At 48.1% G+C, this 18,144-nt stretch overlaps 5 protein-coding genes across 5 annotated transcripts; all 5 read left to right on the top strand.

Annotated features, from left to right (window-relative positions):
* Positions 1-316: 316 nt before the first annotated feature.
* Positions 317-2,593, top strand: F4822DRAFT_424344 (uncharacterized protein; the record flags this gene model as incomplete). Its single annotated transcript, XM_051460129.1, has 1 exon — positions 317-2,593. The coding sequence occupies one exon, from the start codon at positions 317-319 to the stop codon at positions 2,591-2,593; it is 2,277 nt and encodes a 758-aa protein (XP_051319653.1).
* A 921-nt stretch (positions 2,594-3,514) lies between these two features.
* F4822DRAFT_28672 (GTP-binding protein-like protein) lies at positions 3,515-4,878 on the top strand. The gene is made up of 6 exons (XM_051454950.1): positions 3,515-3,717; positions 3,798-3,901; positions 4,033-4,072; positions 4,126-4,191; positions 4,254-4,553; positions 4,617-4,878. The coding sequence occupies exons 1-6, from the start codon at positions 3,699-3,701 to the stop codon at positions 4,655-4,657; spliced, it is 570 nt and encodes a 189-aa protein (XP_051319652.1). The 5' UTR covers positions 3,515-3,698; the 3' UTR covers positions 4,658-4,878.
* A 383-nt stretch (positions 4,879-5,261) lies between these two features.
* On the top strand, positions 5,262-8,160 carry F4822DRAFT_386252 (patatin-like phospholipase domain-containing protein). The gene is made up of 2 exons (XM_051456696.1): positions 5,262-6,593; positions 6,657-8,160. Exons 1-2 carry the CDS (start codon positions 5,612-5,614, stop codon positions 7,997-7,999), a joined length of 2,325 nt encoding a protein of 774 aa, XP_051319651.1. The 5' UTR covers positions 5,262-5,611; the 3' UTR covers positions 8,000-8,160.
* Positions 8,161-9,125: 965 nt separating this feature from the next.
* On the top strand, positions 9,126-10,757 carry F4822DRAFT_28641 (aromatic compound dioxygenase). Its single transcript, XM_051454946.1, has 2 exons — positions 9,126-9,455; positions 9,544-10,757. Exons 1-2 carry the CDS (start codon positions 9,246-9,248, stop codon positions 10,273-10,275), a joined length of 942 nt encoding a protein of 313 aa, XP_051319650.1. The 5' UTR covers positions 9,126-9,245; the 3' UTR covers positions 10,276-10,757.
* Position 10,758: 1 nt separating this feature from the next.
* Positions 10,759-13,595, top strand: F4822DRAFT_28591 (uncharacterized protein). The gene is made up of 2 exons (XM_051454940.1): positions 10,759-11,269; positions 11,346-13,595. Exons 1-2 carry the CDS (start codon positions 11,132-11,134, stop codon positions 13,005-13,007), a joined length of 1,800 nt encoding a protein of 599 aa, XP_051319649.1. The 5' UTR covers positions 10,759-11,131; the 3' UTR covers positions 13,008-13,595.
* Positions 13,596-18,144: the final 4,549 nt, after the last annotated feature.

Here is an 18,144-nt window from a genome sequence, read left to right as displayed (position 1 = left end):
ATAGCGAAACGGTCCCTAGGGACAATACCACAACATCTCCTTGTTGGGGATTAGGCTTGCACTTCGTGTAGCCGCCAAAACTTTCTTCTATTACAGAAACCAATATCTTAAACATATCTTGCTTGCTTGCTCTTGTCACATTTCCTACTTTCAATATCGATATATTGAGGAATTGAGGTAGCGCGTTATTGGGAGGATTAGAACGCGTGCTTGGGGGGCCTTATAGACGTCTCTGTACATTTTGTACCCCTAGACGAAATTGAACAGCGAAGTTACCATACACGTATTTAAATGCGTAGTGACTATCGCAGTCAGTATGACGAACGATCCGATACACGATTCGCCCAATGCGAATGTGCTGGCCCTGCCTGCGCAAGGGGAGCACATGCAGCATGCGCTGGAAGACGAGGCTGCGGCCGAGGTCGACGAACCCCCCGATAATAATCACTTAGATCAATCTGGAAACCAATTCAAGAGGAGTGCAATTCGAAAAGTAGCAGATCATTCCGAATCTCTGCTAACGAAGGCACTTCATCACTCGGAGGAAGAGACAATTAATTTGACCTTCCATACCACTCAGAGACGCCGATCTATGAATAGCAGCGTCAGCCTCGCATCAACGGCCGACCTTACCAGCGATACTGGCTTTACAAGCCCCGCACGCACAAACACACCTAGCCCACCACCACCTGTAATATCACTCGCCCGGCTGAACCCGGATTACTTCCTCGACACAAAACCGCTATTTGCTCCACTTCACGATAACCAACAAATTCCCCCAGTGGCCCGATTACAGGAGCCAATGGGAATCCACGAAGAGACAAGTGACCCTACATTGGAAGCTTTGACCAAGAAGCGCTGCATATCATTTGCATGCGGGCCGAAAGCTGATACGAAGAAATCGGTGTCTCCGCCACGGCCAGTTGAAAGTAAGCCAGCAGCCGAGGAGAAGCCGCAGAGAAAATCGTGCATAAAATTTGCTTGCCCTGCGAAACCCGTGCAGCGGATGCCGCCGCAGGCCGATGCTCAGCAGACAGTGGATACACCTGCTAAAGAATCGGTGAAGGAAAGAGACGGATCCCCTGCCACTGTGCGCAAACTCCGATCATCTTCAGCTGGTCGTGGTCGATCGCAAAGATCGTTGACCCCACGACCCTCGGCTCGAAGCCCAATTGCGGTTCGTTCGGCCAAGTATTTGGCTGCAAACTCAAGCGACTTGAATAGCGAATGCTCTCGTTTTCACGAATTCGCCAGTGATGAGCCACAAGAGGAAGATTGGATTCGTCTTAACCAGCCTGCACCTGGTCGTAGATTGACTATCAATGATACTCTTCAGAAGGAAAATGAGATTCGACGGCTAGGAAAGGAGGCGGAAGAAGAAGAACTTGAAGAGGAAGAGGAGCTCGAGGAGGAGGAAGAAGAAGAAGAGGACGACGACGATGAGGTTGATCGCCCAGACGACATCGCAGAGGAAGACGAAGCAGAGGATGGTTACGATATCGACAATCAATCGGGCTACGGGTCTGACGACGATTTTTCAGATGGTTACAATACCGATAATGAAATCGGCTTTGCGGATTCTGATGACGATGAGGATGGCGGAAATCTAGAATTATGGACACCTAGCCGTGGCCCGGTTCTTCAATTCTCAGGGAGCACACCCATTTACCGTCGACCATCCGTCAATGGTAACCGGTCTGATTCATCTTCCTCTTCTGAAATGCCCAATACCCTCACCAAGGTAATGCCTCGACGCATCAAGATGCGTCCTGGCACTCCTGAACTACCCGACAGCACCGACTTCGTTTGTGGTACCTTGGATGAGGACCGTGCGCTGGAAGATGCTTATATCTCGTGCATCGCCGCTAGACGACGAGAAAAGCTTCACCCAATCCCTCAAGACATTGACCCTAGTTTCCCTACCTCTGAGCCAGAAGATGATGAGGATGACGAGCCGGACCATACTCACGAGAGCGATGATGATTTGTCTGACGATCTACTATACGACAGGGAGAATGGTGTTGGACGTCGAAAGAAGAGGACTGGCAACACCTCCCCAAAACGATATCATTCCCCTCCCCCTAAACGTCATCACTCACCTCCAAAGGCTCGAGGTCGGTCGCCCAAGCGTCTGTTTGATAGGCAATCACCTCGTCGATTCGCCTCGCCACTCCCGAGGCCAGTAGTACGATCACCACCCTCTTCCCTAGTTCTTGACGCAAAACGTGGAGAGCACGAGTTCAAGAGCCTTGCTTTCCGGCCTGGTTTGACGCATACAAAGTCACTGCCACGTGCGCCGGCAATGTTCCCGCAACATCTGAAGACTCATCGCCGACCAGGAAAGCCTTCCAATGTACCTTCGAATCGTCATGTACGTGGTGCCATCGATATCGTCAAGGGTCTCGAGCAGAAGCGCCAGCGTCGAAAGGAGAAATTTAAGGAGAAGTACCTCCAGAAGCATACAAACAAGGCGCGGAAAGGCCAGGTCACCGAGAAACGGCCACAGCCTGGCCAAGGAGCAGAAAGGATGCGAGAAATCGGACTTCTGATGGCTGGAAAGTTAGGCCCGGACCAATTCGTCCTGTCCATTTAGATGGAGGCTTTGCTCTACGGCTCCTACTACATACGACTGAACTCAATGTTCATTGTCCTTCATTGCATTTATTTTATTTTGAATGGTAGGCTCGGCAACATTTCAATTGGCCAGTCTGCTACTGTACATAAGATTCTACTTTTATTTTGTTTTTTTCTATCGCTCTCATGGACTTTGGCGCGATGTTCTTCTCATAGGAGAATGCATACTTCCCCATTTTACGGCATTGGGCGGGCAGCATTGATCATTCACGATACCACTTGGGAACAGGCAAATCAGCATGGGGCGGCGATCCGGTGATATACTTTGAAATTGAACATATTTGTTGATATATGTGTATGACTTTACAATTATGAGATCTGTCTCGGGAAGAGAAACAGTCGCTTTGTGATTATATGATACATTCATGATACATGCATATGGCCATCTACAGCAGTGAAATCTGAATCGCACTTCTCCATGCATGTTGTATGCAGCTCTACCTGACGTGCGACAATAGAATGGTGAAGAGACGCCGAAATCCGAATCTTCCCAGGAAGAATCCGTTGCAGATTTTGGGCGCGTTGCCTCTCAGTATGACGGATATTCTGTGATGACTTATTCCCTTTACTAAGTCAACCGTTGTTAAAGTGAGTGTACATACATAAACATGTGTCTATGCATTTATGTAGATGTGAAATGTGATTTAGTCGTTATTAGATTCGCCTCGTGTTATTCTGACGATGATCAGATGTTGTTGTCAGAACATGATCTTGTTGAAAATCGGAGATATGAGTTATAAACGGATAGAGTGCACGTACCACATACTTAGGTACATAGAATACCCGCAAGTTTGGTACTGTGATTCAAGCCATATGTGGCTAAATTACATGTGGCTTCGCTCCTACCTGGTGTCCCCAAAGTTGTCCTTAACCTTATTAGCATTTTTCTTGGGAGAGACGGCGTCGGACTATATATCATTTGCCTATCATCCTCATCCACCATTTCTCTGTGAACAACTTACGAAGACAAGTTTACTACCACCACCACCCAACTTAAGCGTGCGCTATACCGCCTTGCGAAGTTCGACCATATCGTCTATTCGGAGTCAATTAAGACCATCAATATGTGGATTGTTCAGTGGTGTTAGTTTCTATCTTTGATTCCTCGGCCTCGATACCATGTGACAAGTTGCTGACGTTGTTGACCCCCCTGGGTCTTGTAGTTTACGATGTCCTTTCATCGCTTGGTTTGATGAACAAGCATGCGAAGCTATTGTTCCTAGGCCTCGATAACGCTGGAAAGACGACTCTACTACACATGTTAAAGGTGCGTGGGCAATTCCATGGTCCCCGCCATCCCATATCGATGTTTATCACAACATACCATGCGAGCTTCGAGGGCTACTATACTTCATCGATGATTGTAGGAATAAGATTGCTGACGATGATTTGTTATAGAATGACCGAGTTGCCATCCTACAGCCCACTCTACATCCTAGTATGTCGCATACAATAGCAAGGCGCACGTGTCGGTATACTAACATTATCTAGCATCGGAGGAGCTCGCTATTGGCAATGTTCGATTCACTACTTTTGACTTGGGTGGTCACCAGCAGGGTATGCATACCGAATCTGTGATCGCTGTGCGAGATATCGGCCTATATGTTAACGTCGTGTAGCTCGTCGACTATGGAAGGATTACTTCCCGGAAGTAAACGGAATCGTTTTCCTCGTCGATGCCAAAGACCACGACCGTCTGTCCGAGTCGAAAGCCGAACTCGACGCCCTTTTGTCGATGGAGGAGCTTGCTAAGGTACCTTTTGTTATCCTCGGAAACAAGATTGACCACCCCGACGCCGTATCCGAGGACCAGCTCCGTCACGAATTAGGTCTATACCAGACAACTGGCAAGGGCAAGGTTCCATTGGAGGGAATTCGACCCATTGAGGTCTTTATGTGCTCCGTAGTTATGAGACAAGGTTCGTTGGGCATCTTACAATTTGGATGAATACTTCATAAGGAGTAGAACTAACATCATATAGGATACGGTGAGGGTATAAGATGGCTCTCCCAATACGTCTAGAAAAATAATTGAGGGGAAGAGAAGGCGTCGTCGCAATACACAGAATGGGCATGAGCATGCAAAACGAAACGATGCGATGGCCGTCTGGGAAACAACGGAGTTCTTTAACAGCTTACTATAACCATACCGAGATTTCGATGTTTTCCGGGATAGTTCTTTGGAGTCAATGGCTAGAGGCATTTGCCAAATCGCAATAATGAATTGAGAGCATTGTTACTTCTTAACATAAAAACCGAATACTTTTAAGAGCTTGATGGTTTCATGGATCTTTTTTGCATATCTAATGAACAATGGGGAGCATTTCAATTACATAACATAGCATATCTTAGTCTTTCTATGATCTTCGGTTGAGTTTGTCTAATGAATACCTATCTATATTAAGGTTACCTATAGAAGTTATCACTCTAATAGGGTGCAATAGCGCAACCTAAATGGAATGGGATGGGATTAACTCAGAAGTTGCCCCTTAGAAGCCACGACTTCTTTAAGATTCTTCTAGAAATAGATATCATGATATTGAACCCGAATGTCACCGTACTTGCCTCTGCACGGAGAGTCGGGATTTACTGAGATACATTACGCTAATCTTTTGTTGAGATGGACTAGCAAGGGTATATTTAAACGTTTGGACCAATCAGAATTGACAAGGGTAGGTACGATTTCAATGTGACGCCGGCAAAGAACTCGACGTCATCCTACTTAGTCATTCCACCCCCAAGAGAGACTTGTACATACTTCTCGTTCTTGTATTTTTCGGTCTGGCGCCGAAAGAATTGACGAGACAATTTTACCATCATGTTACTTGATTCTGTTGTATGTAGGTGATTTTACAATTCCTCGTTGCCTCGGTTACAATTCCCCTTTCTACTCGCAAGCTAGGTATAGCTATTATACCTCACCATCATGTCCATTAGCACTTTCATCGCCAGATAGTGAGCGACCAACCATACCACCATGGCGGGCGAATCCTCCACCACCAACAAACCTCGGGTGACCTTCCTCACCGGTATGCGCCATCACCACTACGGTTTCCCACCCGAAGCTTTCGATTACACGAAACTACCCGACTACGACCGCGAATTTCTCCCTCCCGAACACCTCGCCGCCTTCGCGGCCGCCCTAAGCGCTCCCGACCCAATAAACAATCCCTCCGAAGACACAGCGCTACTACGAAGTCCCGCTACTAGAAGTACAGGCAGTCTCGAACTGACGCGGTCAGGATCTATAGCATCCGTCGACGCCACAGGCTTTCCCGAAGGAGCGGCTGGACAAAATGGACCTCAAAGTGGCATGTTCATCACAGCGCAAAACGACTGGGCACCCGTTAACCAGAAGATATCGAAACACGGACGACGCAAACGGCGGAAGAAGACTGCGCTTGGTCGACGGACCGTCGATGAAACAAGGGAAGGGTATCTATACGGGTTGCTCAAGTGGCCGTTTCTCCTGTTCGTCGGGATGTGGATACTTGGGCTCGGCGCTTCGTATCTCTGGACTCGACTTTACATTTTCTTATACGAGCATTTTATAGCTTGGAGAGGGAAACGGGAGACGTTGCGTCGGAATATGCGTGCGACGAGTAGTTATAGGGATTGGGTCAAGGCGGCGAAGGAGATGGATGCGTTTCTGGGGAATCAGCAGTGGAAGGAGGAGAATGAGTTCGCGTACTATGATTCTAAGACCGTTAGCCGTGTCTGGGATCAGCTTCGCAAACATAGGAAGGCTGCGGAGGCTCTAGAGGCGAAAGGGGCTGGTGCGCCTGGGTATGAGAATGGAGAGGGGTCGGGTGAAACTGAGAATCGAAAGGTTGTTGAAGAGTTGAAGGCGTTGACCGAAGCTTGTGTGAAGAATAATTTCGTTGGTGTTGAGAGTCCACGGCTCTACAGCCAGACGTACTACGGGACTAAGAATTTGGTCCAGAATTTCGTGGATGAAGGTATGTTGAATTTGGTTCTGGAACTGTTGAGAAAGACATGATGCTAATGATATTGCTTAACAGTGGAGAAAAGCACTCGCTTCTTGGTCAATACCAGGTTAATACCCATCGAAGAGAAACGTGCACTATTTAAGCGAATGCACGCGAACTTTGGACGTACTGCGTTGTGTCTATCGGGCGGAGCCTCTTTCGCATACTATCATTTCGGCGTAGTGAAAGCCTGCCTCGAGGCGGACTTAATACCGGATGTCATTACCGGCACTAGTGGTGGCGCTCTGGTAGCATCTCTTGTCGCAACGCGGACAAACGACGAGCTGAAGCAGTTATTAATACCCGCATTGTCACATAAGATTAAGGCTTGCTCCGAACCGATCAGCACATGGCTCCCTAGATGGTGGAAGACCGGTGCGAGATTCGACTCGGTGGATTGGGCTCGCCAATCGAGTTGGTGGTCTCGCGGCTCTATGACATTTAGAGAAGCTTATCAGAGGACGGGACGTATATTAAACATTTCTTGCGTTCCGGCTGATCCACATTCGCCGACTATACTATGCAATTACCTTACCTCTCCAGATTGTGTGATCTGGTCGGCAGTCTTGGCGTCTGCTGCAGTTCCTGGGATACAAAACCCAGTGGTTCTCATGATGAAGAATCGGGACGGATCGTTGGTGCCGTATTCATTCGGTCACAAATGGAAGGATGGCAGTTTGCGCACTGACATACCCATTAAGGCGCTCAACTTACATTTTAACGTTAACTTTACGATCGTTAGTCAGGTCAATCCTCATATTTCTCTTTTCTTTTTTTCCTCCAGGGGCACAGTAGGCTCTCCGGTAACACACCGAAAGGGTCGTGGATGGCGGGGTGGTTACTTAGGTTCTGCCACTGAGCAGTATATCAAGCTGGACCTTACAAAATGGCTTAAGGTGCTAAAGCATTTGGAACTACTCCCGCGGCCACTGGGCCAAGATTGGTCGCAGCTGTGGCTGCAGCAGTTTAGTGGGACAATAACGATTTGGCCACAGGCCAAGACAAGCGATTTTTTCAACATCTTAGCGGACCCCGATGCCGATCGATTGGCTCGTATGATCCATGAGGGACAGCAGAGTGCGTTCCCGAAATTGAAGTTTATTGGTAATAGGCTTAAGATCGAGCGATTGATCGAGAAAGGCAGAAGGGAAACATTATCTGGGGTTAGGAGGGGAAGTATTGAAAGTATTATCGATGAAGAGGACTTAAGGGGTTTATTGAGGGGAAGTAGTGGGACTACAGATGAGGAGACTACGGAGGCGGAGGCAGAAGAGATTGATGAAGAAGTGGTGGAAGATGGCGATTTTGAAGACACCGTAGAAAATGCGAGTGATCTGGGGATTATGGAAAATACTAACGATACTAAAGAGGAGTAGAAAATGTGGCGTCTCGTCTGCTATTTCAACATCCCGGTACTCATTGTTTATTGGGGGCGTGGGGGGGTATATATAGGAGGTAGTTAGACGGATCCCTACGGCCAGGCGGAGCCAAGTAGAAGATATATATATATATAATATGAAACCTTTAGCACACAGTGGCTTGACTAGGAAGTGCCTTCTTCGGGGATAAGCAATTCAGAGCAAGTTTCCATAGTGAACGGCTCGTCGAGCCGGCAGATACGCGCAGACTGCAAATAAAATTAGGAAAATGTAGATCAGTTTATTTCTTTGGGACACAAAGATCTGAGACTCGTTGGACAAGGTATATCGTTGAACAGACGCGTATTTGTGCAGCTAATGTATGTAGTATGTCTTATGAAAGCCTCTTCTACTTACAGCATTACGGCTGATAGGCGCCGGTAAACCCGCAGCAACGCCACACATATTGTACCCAGAAAAAGGATGCACGATCACACGGTCGAAGTTGGCCTAGGGTGGCAAAGGACTTGTGTACAATAACGGCACAAGACAGGATTTCATTTTGCTTCGGTGAGACAACGGCATCTGTAGGTAGGCAACCTCACGCTAACGGTAGAATCTAGGTGGCCTGCCGTGGAAGAAGGAAAACTATATGTGGCCTGTCATTACGGGCCGTCCTGATACCAGGCCGTTGGACCCGAATTTAATATCAGGTACCCGGGTAGATATCCGCCGCACCCGGCCGCGCCTCATAAGAATACCGATTTAAAGCTGGCCCGGGCTAGCGGTTATCTGAGATATCGATCTGATTTTCCCGATCGAAAATGGCCTCAAAGGGACTCTGCATCGCAGATTTGTGTCGGGTACCTGCGCCACAGCGACGTGAAGGCTGCCGGGGAAAGACGTCTGTGGATGTTGAACGCCCATGCTGCTACCTAGATGCCTGTTTTTAGATACTGTACGACTAAGCACAAACCAGCAAGTCCGTGTTACCTCCGTGAACCCTTGTCGAGCATCTTCCATTAGGTACGCAAGGGAACTCGATCCAGATGCAAGCCCCTTTAGGCATCAGGAAACATGAATAGACAAATATGTGCCCAGGTACGAACTGTGCGTTGTACCATGCGTTGTACTCGCTCACGGAGTCCTGGCCCATCAATGATTTTATAACCTAAGCGTTCCTACGAACCAAATCTCACTCCCTATGTACTTTATATCGCTAGGCAGTCTATAATACTTTTTGATATTAGTCGTACCACACACAATGGCCTTCATCAAGCAAGAGATTGAAATCAACAGGAATACGGGGAAGCCGGAATACGACCTTGAGCTTACGGAACAGGTCATCGCCGCTACTGGCCCAGATGCCCACCCTCGCCTAGCGGAGATCCTGCCTAGTCTGGTGCGACATCTGCATGGCTTTGCCCGGGACGTGAATTTGACGGTGGCGGAATGGATGGCAGGGATTGAGTTAGTGAGTTGACTTATATGACCCTACCGCCATAACTCCTATTCGCCGTCATGAGCTCAGGCAGGTGATATAGAACCTAACGTCATGTTAGATAAACGAGGCAGGTCGTATGTCCAACGATAGGCGCGATGAGACGGGTCTCCTATGCGACATCCTAGGTCTCGAATCTCTTGTAGACGAGATCACATCCAAGCTGCTCCTCAACAGTAACATCACTGAGTCCGAATCGGGGGAAGCTATCACACCATCGGCTATCCTGGGACCTTTCTACCGCGCCAACGCCCCAATCTTGCCTAATGACAGCAGCATCCTGCGCACAGAACCGGGCTCGGATTGGTACAAGCAAGCGGAGCACTTACTCGCACACTTATCTGGCCATGTGACATCCGCAACAACGGGGAAGCCGCTCCGTGATGCCATGGTGGACATTTGGCTCGCGGGGCCAAACGGGCTGTATGAGCAGCAGGACCCCTCAGCACCTGATATGAATCTTCGCGGGCGCTTCCTCACAGATGCCAACGGCCGGTACGCCTTGTATTGTATCCGTCCAACGGCGTACCCAGTTCCTGGGGATGGCCCCGCGGGGCGGCTATTGAAGTTGCTTGATCGGCATCCGTACCGCCCCGCACACATTCACTTCATAGTCAGCAAGACTGGCTATCGGACTCTGACCACGCAAGTGTTTGACGTTGAGGACAAACGTGTCGCGGATGATGTAGCGTTTGCGGTCAAGAAGGAATTGATGGTGAAGTTCAAAAAAAGGGAGGGTGATGATAGGGCGCTGTGGGACCTAGAGTATGACTTCACCCTTAGTGAGGCGTGAGATACTCTAGGTGTCTACCAAGCAAATACTTGTATCTTGGGGAGTATCCATTAGTGTGTAAAAGCTAGTAAAATTCGGTTTTGAAACATGATTGTCTCTCCTATTAGTGACGTTAGAATCTCTCATGTTCTGTTTAAGGATCGCTTGATGCCGTTGATCTCTAAGGTATTTAGCGCAGCTGCTATGACGATAAGTGTCGGGAGGCGATGGCTTCGGGGAGTTTAGTGAGGTTAGCTACCTAGGTACAGTTGAGCCCATTGGTGCATCTATACTTGATACTGATTGGATTCATTGCAGGTGAACTGGCCACTCATATCAAATGAAGTATCAAGTGGACGTTATAAATAGTACGATCCCAATTGCGAACAAACAAGTTCGCGGGAGGGTTGAGTTATGATAGGTGAGAAGGTTTCTTTAATGTCGACAGCTAACAGGGGATAAACGTGGCGATCATTTGTTTGCAGTTATAGCTGGAGCTCTCCCTAAACAGGGCTCCAGCTAGGATATGCATAGCGGTCATTACCGCTAAAGAGTAACTCTCCACTCCCCTAAAACACAGGGTAGCTAGGTACCTACTACGTAGCTGGGTACCTAGGTAGGTACTAAACCGCCGACTCTCCGACGCGAAGATGTATGTGTGGCCTCGCCCTTGCCTTGCCTTGCTTTCAGACCAGCATAGCCAGGAAATTTTAACTTTCGTCATCGAATCCAACACGAAAGTAAACCTCTAATCTAACAAAACCTGCAACGCGATTGCACTCAATTAATAATGCCAATTTAATATGTCGTTCACTCCACCAAGTTAACGAACCCTCCCTTTCCCTTCTATCCCAGTCAATCAAACCCAATTGCGACAATGGTGAACCGAATCCCTAGTACGAAGATCACTCTATCTTACCCTCTATATTCATGCGCCTTCGACCCGGTAGATCCCAACCAGCTCGTCGTCGCAGGAGGCGGCGGTCCTGGACGAAATGGAGTGGGGAATAAAATTGTAAGGAACCCAAGAGATTTGCGATGTTGTTACTCTGTACTTAAACAGGCTAACCGGGGTGCTTATTTTTTCGTAGACTGTTCTCGACACATCCAATCCAACCGAGCTGTCAGAAGTAGCCGAACTCGAACTCAGCCCGAACGAAGACAACGTCACGACCCTTGCTATCGGCCCTCGAAAAGATCGAAACCTCACCGTGTTCGCCGGCGTCAACTCGAGCCCGGAGGAGATAAAGAAGGGGAAGAATGACCATTTTCGTATTTTCGGCATCAACCAACCCGGTAAGACGGCCAAGACTAGCGGTGTAAGGATTTGCGAAGTCGCGCGCGATGCGCTGTTCGTGCATAAGGACGCCAGCGCCTACCAGAGACTACTTCGACTGTCCCACCCGTACGAAAACCTCCCACAACTAGGCGCTGCCGCAACGGGCCTCTCTAAGGATCCCGAGATTGCGCTCTTCGATGTACCATGTCAAGGAGGCGGGCGGTGGAAATCGAGGGGCAGGCTGGATATTCCCAAGGAAGCGATGGACCTGGACGTCGTTCAGACGGGTCCAGACACATACCAATTAGCATACTGCGACGACCACGAGATCTTCACCGTCGAGGTCTCCAAGACCGAGATTTCGGAGCCGAAATGCGTATACACAATTACCCCAGATGAGGGCGCCACAGCCAAGGCATCATTTAAATCTTTGCGCTACCTTACCCCGGGTTTCCTGATCACTGTGGTCAACAAGCCCAATTCGCAAGGTGTCGCGCTGCATGGTTATCGCCTCCCCGCGAAAGAACAGGAGAATGCGCGACTTGCGATTCAAGCGAAATTGCCCAAGGGCGTCTCCAAGGCCACTGGCCTTGCAGTGAGGAATTTATCACCGGCTTCGTCCCCGACAGATAAACAAGGCGAAACCCAATTCGTCGTCGCTGTCGCAGGGAATGATTCATCAATATCGCTCTTCACATTAGAACATAAATCTGCCGCCAGCGTAGACCTTCTGGCCGACCTAGCACCATTCCAAGTCCTCAAAGGCGTACACCCCTCCAACATAACTGGGCTCTCATTCTCCACCTTCACGCCACCTAAATCTTCATCCAAAACCACCGAGCTCTCCGTCAAGTTGGCCAGCGTAGCCGTTGGTTTCACCACAGTCGTGCACAGCATACCACTCAAGAAGCAAATTGACAAGTCAGTTCCAGAACGAAAAGGAGGGCCCCCGCGACAATCGCGCTATGTCGTCGCGCTCAAATCGAAGGGCGAATCACCGGTTACGGTCGCCACGCTTATAACGATTATTATACTCATTCTCGCCATTGTCGGACAGACGTTCCTCGAGGCGAAAGATATCGGCAAACCTATACTCGGCGTCAGGCCCTACCTCCCGAATTCATGGACGAAGCCATTGCGAAAAGTACCCGCAGTGGGCAGCGAGAAGTCAATTAAGGACCTCTTGTCGGATGCTAATGCGCAAAATAGCCAGCCCCTCGTAGTTCGACATGATGAGGCTGGAGATGCTAATACTGAAGGAATACCACCCCTTCACGTCAGCGTTCACGATGAGGAAGCCCATGGTCCCGCTACGTCTTGGGAGAATTTAGATCCCAAGGATCAACACCTTTGGAAGCAGAGACTAAAGAAGACGGGCCATTGGGTGGAAGATATGGGCGAGTCTATCTTTAAAGGAGTTCTATTCGGCGAGATTGGCGGTGCTATTGGGAACATCGTCGGCGAGGCCTTGTAGAACTTATGATATGTGTATATTTATGTGGTAAAGAGAGGAAATGAGAATGAGGTTCGTCGCCCCATGTCTTGGATGATCAAATCACGAAAGAAAGAAAGAAAACGGTAGTTTGTATGATATGCTCTGTATAGAATACACTCGGCTATTCAAATATATCAACTAATCACAATTCATCTCACATCTCCAATTCCTGTAAGGTATCTCTTCGCCGAGTTATCCAACGATTACAATTTATCTCACACTGCGAATCCCCTTAGACGGAACATGGTAGATAAGATCATTAAGACGATCCAGCCTAGCGCTTAACCAGATTCCATCAGGTAACACATACGCGGACTTGGGTGACAGTTCTATTAGTGACAGCAGTACTCGTCACCCACCACTTCCAAGGTGCCCTCGAACAGTACCCCCTTCCACGGTACCTCAATTACCCAGGTACCTAGCTGAGTCCAAATCCCGCCCACCCGCACCGTACTACTTCCCGTTCCCCTACTGACGGAATTCGTGACACTAACCCCGAAGTATTATCCCTTCCTTTGGCTTGTCGAATAGAACTGGAAAACCACACCGACCATCGACGATGTGACAAGGACGCGACATCGCCAAAGCGGTAAAAGAACTATATGATTGACACACGGTCTCACGACCCGTCGTCCGAGTCCGGGTGCAATATGTGAAATCCGACCGCTCCATCGACGATGTAACAAGGACGGCGATATCGCTGAGGTGGGGAAATAAGTGGATGAGCCCGTCTTTCGAGTCTAGATGTAATATGTGAAACCTTGTCACTTCATCGAGCCGATTGATAAGCAGGATACCAGAAGCTTCGCGTTTGGTGAAAGGTTCATGGGGGCTTGAAGAAGGACATGAAGTGAACAAAGTTCGAATATTCCAGCTCACCGGCCATCAATTTTGCAACAAATAACTCAAAGTTCCTTGAATAGGGATGAAAGACGGACTCCTTTAAGGGGAAGATGCTGGTGAAGAGCTCACACGGCGCGTCAAGCACACGCTCCTCATGTTGGGACGCGAGGCCTCCATGTTGCAAAAGTGAGTTAGCGTGCTTCGGTGATTAAATCTGTTCCAATTGAACTCAACCAGGGCTAGCCCGGCTCAGCTGCTTCGTATGTCGCCCGAGTGTTCGTGGAACTTAGGTCGGATGCTTGGGTGCCTAAGATGTCGGCGCTCTCTTCGACTAGGGTATTGAAACGATCGATTAGGTCCTGCGTAGCGATTCGCTCCATCATGCGCAGAAACCCAGAGTTCTTGAACCCATACAAGTCGCTACCGATATGCCGTCATATTGGTATACTTTGCGGGCGGCAGTCGTATGAGGTATCCGGTATGAATGGAATTTTACGAGTCGACAAATGCGAGATTTTGCAATTGGGGTAGCATCCCAAGCCATTCATCATAATTGGGCTAGTGACAAGACGGGAGAGGGGAGGGGATGTGGCTAAGCCTTCGGGCTCCAGAACATGGAATATGCGTAGATGCGGCGTAGGCCACGAGGGCCTTCCAAGTTGCCATCGCCTCTATGCTTAGTGAGGACGAGTGCGGACCCTGTGGTAGAGGAATGGGATATAATTATACATGATGAATGACTATACCTTGTAGCTGGATCACTGCTACTGAGGCTGAAGAGTACCGAAGTATGTGAAGTATGCTTGGCGACGATGAATGGATGGATGGATATATATGAAAAGGGTAGAGTGCGTTTGCATGTGTGTGCTTAGAGAGAGCGTGTGTGAGAGATGATGATGAGTATCAAAGGTGATGAGGATGAAAGGGGATGAAGGAGGAGAGAGAACGGCGGACGTGTGGGATTTTATAGGCAATCTCCTCAGCTCGCACGTGCCTCAAGGTTTTCGAGTCGTTATTACCTTTGATGGTCGTATGATTCACCAAAGTATGATTATTTCGGGCTATTACGACCCCCTGAAGGAGTTGTGGCATCGGCGTCTCGATACAAACCCATACTTGTGCAGGCGCTTCCATACCAAGGCAAGTACGCCGACAAGGGGCCGTGCACTAAATAATAGATTCTAGCAAATTAATGGTTTTTCTGTATTATTCAAATCCTTAAATCAGGGGAAGTAGTAGTCACTATTTTGCGGCTATCGGTCCGTTCCAGTCATAATACCTAGGCCTCTACATGTAGATATGCCCTATGGCCAATATGGTGTACGGCGTCGTACCTGATCCTATATGGTCATCTAGGGCTCTAAAGAAAGTATGCTACGAGATCGTATTACGACGGGACAGTACGCAAAGGTCGTACGGCGACCTAGCACCTTGGAGAAAGTACGTTATGCGGTCTCGTTGGCATCCAGTGCCTTAAAGAAAGTGCGTCACGTAGATCGTAATATCATACCAAATATTACAAGCCTATGTAAAGCCTTAGGAAAGGACGTTACGCGGTAGTATTACTACTTAACGACTTCAAAGTAAGTGCGTTACGCGAACATAATATCGTTGGATAGCCCCAAGAAAGTACGTTACAAAGCCGTATTATGATGGGTGGGCACCTGCCCAAAGACCGTATAACGTCTAGAGCCTTAACGAAAGCACGTTACGCAGGTCATATTACCTTCAAGCAAGTGCGTTACGCAATACATATGTACTATTACCATGGGGTAGTACACATGATTCGTACAATCGCTTAGAGTCTTGAAAGCACGTTACGCAGTCGTATTACGACAGGATGGTACCACGAGGCCTCACAACGAATGGGACTCTTGAAGAAAGTACGTTGTGCGGGCCGTAGTATCATACTAAAAGATTATAAACTCACGCAAAGTCTTGGAAAGCACGTTACACGGTAGGGTTACTGTTTGAAAGTGCCTAGGGATCGTACGGCAATCTAGAGCATCGTGGAAAGTGCGGTATATAGTTATAGCCTCTACAGTCCAATAGAAGCACGTAACGTAGTACAATTACTATAGTATAGCACCAAAACGCTGTATGGGGATCTGTAGCTCAAATGAAAGCACATTACGCAACCGCATCGCCGTGCCAAAGACCATACACTATCTAGAGCCCTAAGGAAGAAAGCTATGCGGCCACATTATCATACATGTGTGGACGTATGCATTATTGCCTAGAACCTTAAAGAGATTGCGTTACGCCGTAATATTACTGTAGGATAGTACCCGAATACCGTACCAACCTTAACATAGGATGAGAATATCCCATATGAGGAAATCATGACGGGTGTACTTCTTCTGTCTCATGGCAATGCCCTCAAGTAAAAGAGGCTTTCAACTTTGAGTCAGACTCATCTAAGATAACTTTTTTTAATCACACTAAGCCCACATGAAATACCTCCTGCGTGCCTCTGTACATATGTAGGTAAGTGCCTACCTAGAGTACATAGCAGGGGTTAGGTGAGTGCCTAGTCAGGTAGGTACACGTCCAGGTACCCGCCTACAAAGCCCACAAATGCCTAATAAACTCTAAGGAAGGGGGGAACGTACTGTTACAGCGGTCACTGGCGCTCGTGGCCACTTTCCCCTACATAGTAGGCAACTACCTAGGTAGTTAGGTTTGTTTCGCTAGGAAAGTGAGGTCATTTGGCATTGGAAGGAACTGACGCGGAGCGACGACGATCTCAAGGGCTCCCTTCCTCGAGTACTCCACGCAGGTAGTGCCCGCATGTATCAATCCCCATCAATCTCGCCGGTGATGCGTGCCATGCGTGCCCACCTACCTCCCTAAGTACCCAGGTAGCTGGGCAGCCACATGCTTCCCAACCACAGCCTTCTCTTAAAATATTATGCTAGGTCATTAGATAGCAGCTTCTTGACTCTATGTACTAGACTTCAATTATCACCATAGTAAATGTTAAAACTATTTTTTATGCAACCCATTACATTGTGGGCTATCCCTCAGGTTTAGTCCGTCGAATATGGCAAGGCAAATGGCCCGCGATCGTAGGGTCAAGCACCATGTCGTAGATTACTCCATCTCCATAGCATCCTATGTCACTACCCGCCTTGCTATATGATCTTATGTTACCTAAATAAGGTATCTTCTGCTCATTGGTAGCTACCTACGTAGGCAGGCATAAAATTTCATCGGTTCTTATTGTATCCGCGCCACGAAACGCCATCGGTGATCGGAAATTCAAGGCCGAACACGCTAACATTCCCTTCGTCTTTGGAAAAGGTGATTATATCGGGAAATCCCATCTCCGGGGCTAATCTATGAGCCAGAAGATGCTTATATCATTGGACAGAGGCCCTTCAGATAAATTTCAAGTCTTGATTGAGAGGCTTCGGAGGTGAAGGATCTACTCTGTGGCTTGCAAATAATTGTACAGCTGTAACGATCTTCAACGCTGTACAACCTCACTCCCATCAAATAGGTGTACGCCTTCCATTTGTGCAAGCTTCTTGCTCAATGGGCAATTAAATGTCCAGCAAACCCCAAGAAGTCCTATGCCCAGAAATACTGCATCAATTTAGCAGCCGACACAGCGAGCTTTGAGTTTGAGTTACGGCGGATGATAGATGATCTAAATGGACGGCAATGTTAACGTTCGCATCTTCATGGAGATGGTTGTAATTTGGTGCTTACGTCTAGACGATGGTTTTCGGCTCAAATGAAGCTTATCCACTTTCCAGGTTTTGGCATCTCCAGGCCTCTTGGTACGCACACGATGCTGGTTTAGCTCACGATATTAACCTAATAATAGATCCTTATCGTATATCTAGCTGGACATCTCGTTGTTACTTCCCACATCATGGCCCATTCCAATTTTTGTAGTTGTGAGTATTAGAATGCATCGATCAGGATACCAAGGTCGCACAGATATCCGGCTCAATAGCACCATGTTACGTTGAGGGAGCTAGCCTCCTAACAGCCCATCGGTCCATACAATTTCAACTTCTAGTTCATCTTATCATCGAATATGTAGTAACGTGGGATGTGTTGATGTTGGGACTTACGATGCGTTATCTTGAGCTTCCTTCGTTGCTGTGTACCTCTATCCAGCAGACATTCCGGATCCTTACAGGTCAGCTTTCTATGCACCAGTAATAGGAAAGGGCATATAAAATTGATAATGGCAGAATATCAGTCCACATGGAATACGCATATGTGAGCCCACCGCATATTTAAATTTGCGCACCCTAAA

This window comes from Hypoxylon trugodes (assembly GCF_022578975.1).
Source record: "Hypoxylon trugodes strain CBS 135444 unplaced genomic scaffold F4822scaffold_1, whole genome shotgun sequence".
Lineage (NCBI taxonomy): Eukaryota > Fungi > Ascomycota > Sordariomycetes > Xylariales > Hypoxylaceae > Hypoxylon > Hypoxylon trugodes.
This window is presented reverse-complemented; position numbering and strand designations above follow the sequence as displayed.

Coding starts and splice junctions, on each gene's coding strand:
- F4822DRAFT_28672 (XM_051454950.1), top strand. Junction 4,073..4,125: donor ACAGCCCACTCTACATCCTA/GTATGTCGCATA, acceptor AACATTATCTAG/CATCGGAGGAGCTCGCTATT. Junction 4,554..4,616: donor CTCCGTAGTTATGAGACAAG/GTTCGTTGGGCA, acceptor AACATCATATAG/GATACGGTGAGGGTATAAGA.
- F4822DRAFT_386252 (XM_051456696.1), top strand. CDS start 5,612: ATGGCGGGCGAATCCTCCACCACCAACAAACCTCGGGTGACCTTCCTC. Junction 6,594..6,656: donor CCAGAATTTCGTGGATGAAG/GTATGTTGAATT, acceptor ATTGCTTAACAG/TGGAGAAAAGCACTCGCTTC.
- F4822DRAFT_28641 (XM_051454946.1), top strand. CDS start 9,246: ATGGCCTTCATCAAGCAAGAGATTGAAATCAACAGGAATACGGGGAAG. Junction 9,456..9,543: donor GGATGGCAGGGATTGAGTTA/GTGAGTTGACTT, acceptor ACGTCATGTTAG/ATAAACGAGGCAGGTCGTAT.
- F4822DRAFT_28591 (XM_051454940.1), top strand. CDS start 11,132: ATGGTGAACCGAATCCCTAGTACGAAGATCACTCTATCTTACCCTCTA. Junction 11,270..11,345: donor ATGGAGTGGGGAATAAAATT/GTAAGGAACCCA, acceptor ATTTTTTCGTAG/ACTGTTCTCGACACATCCAA.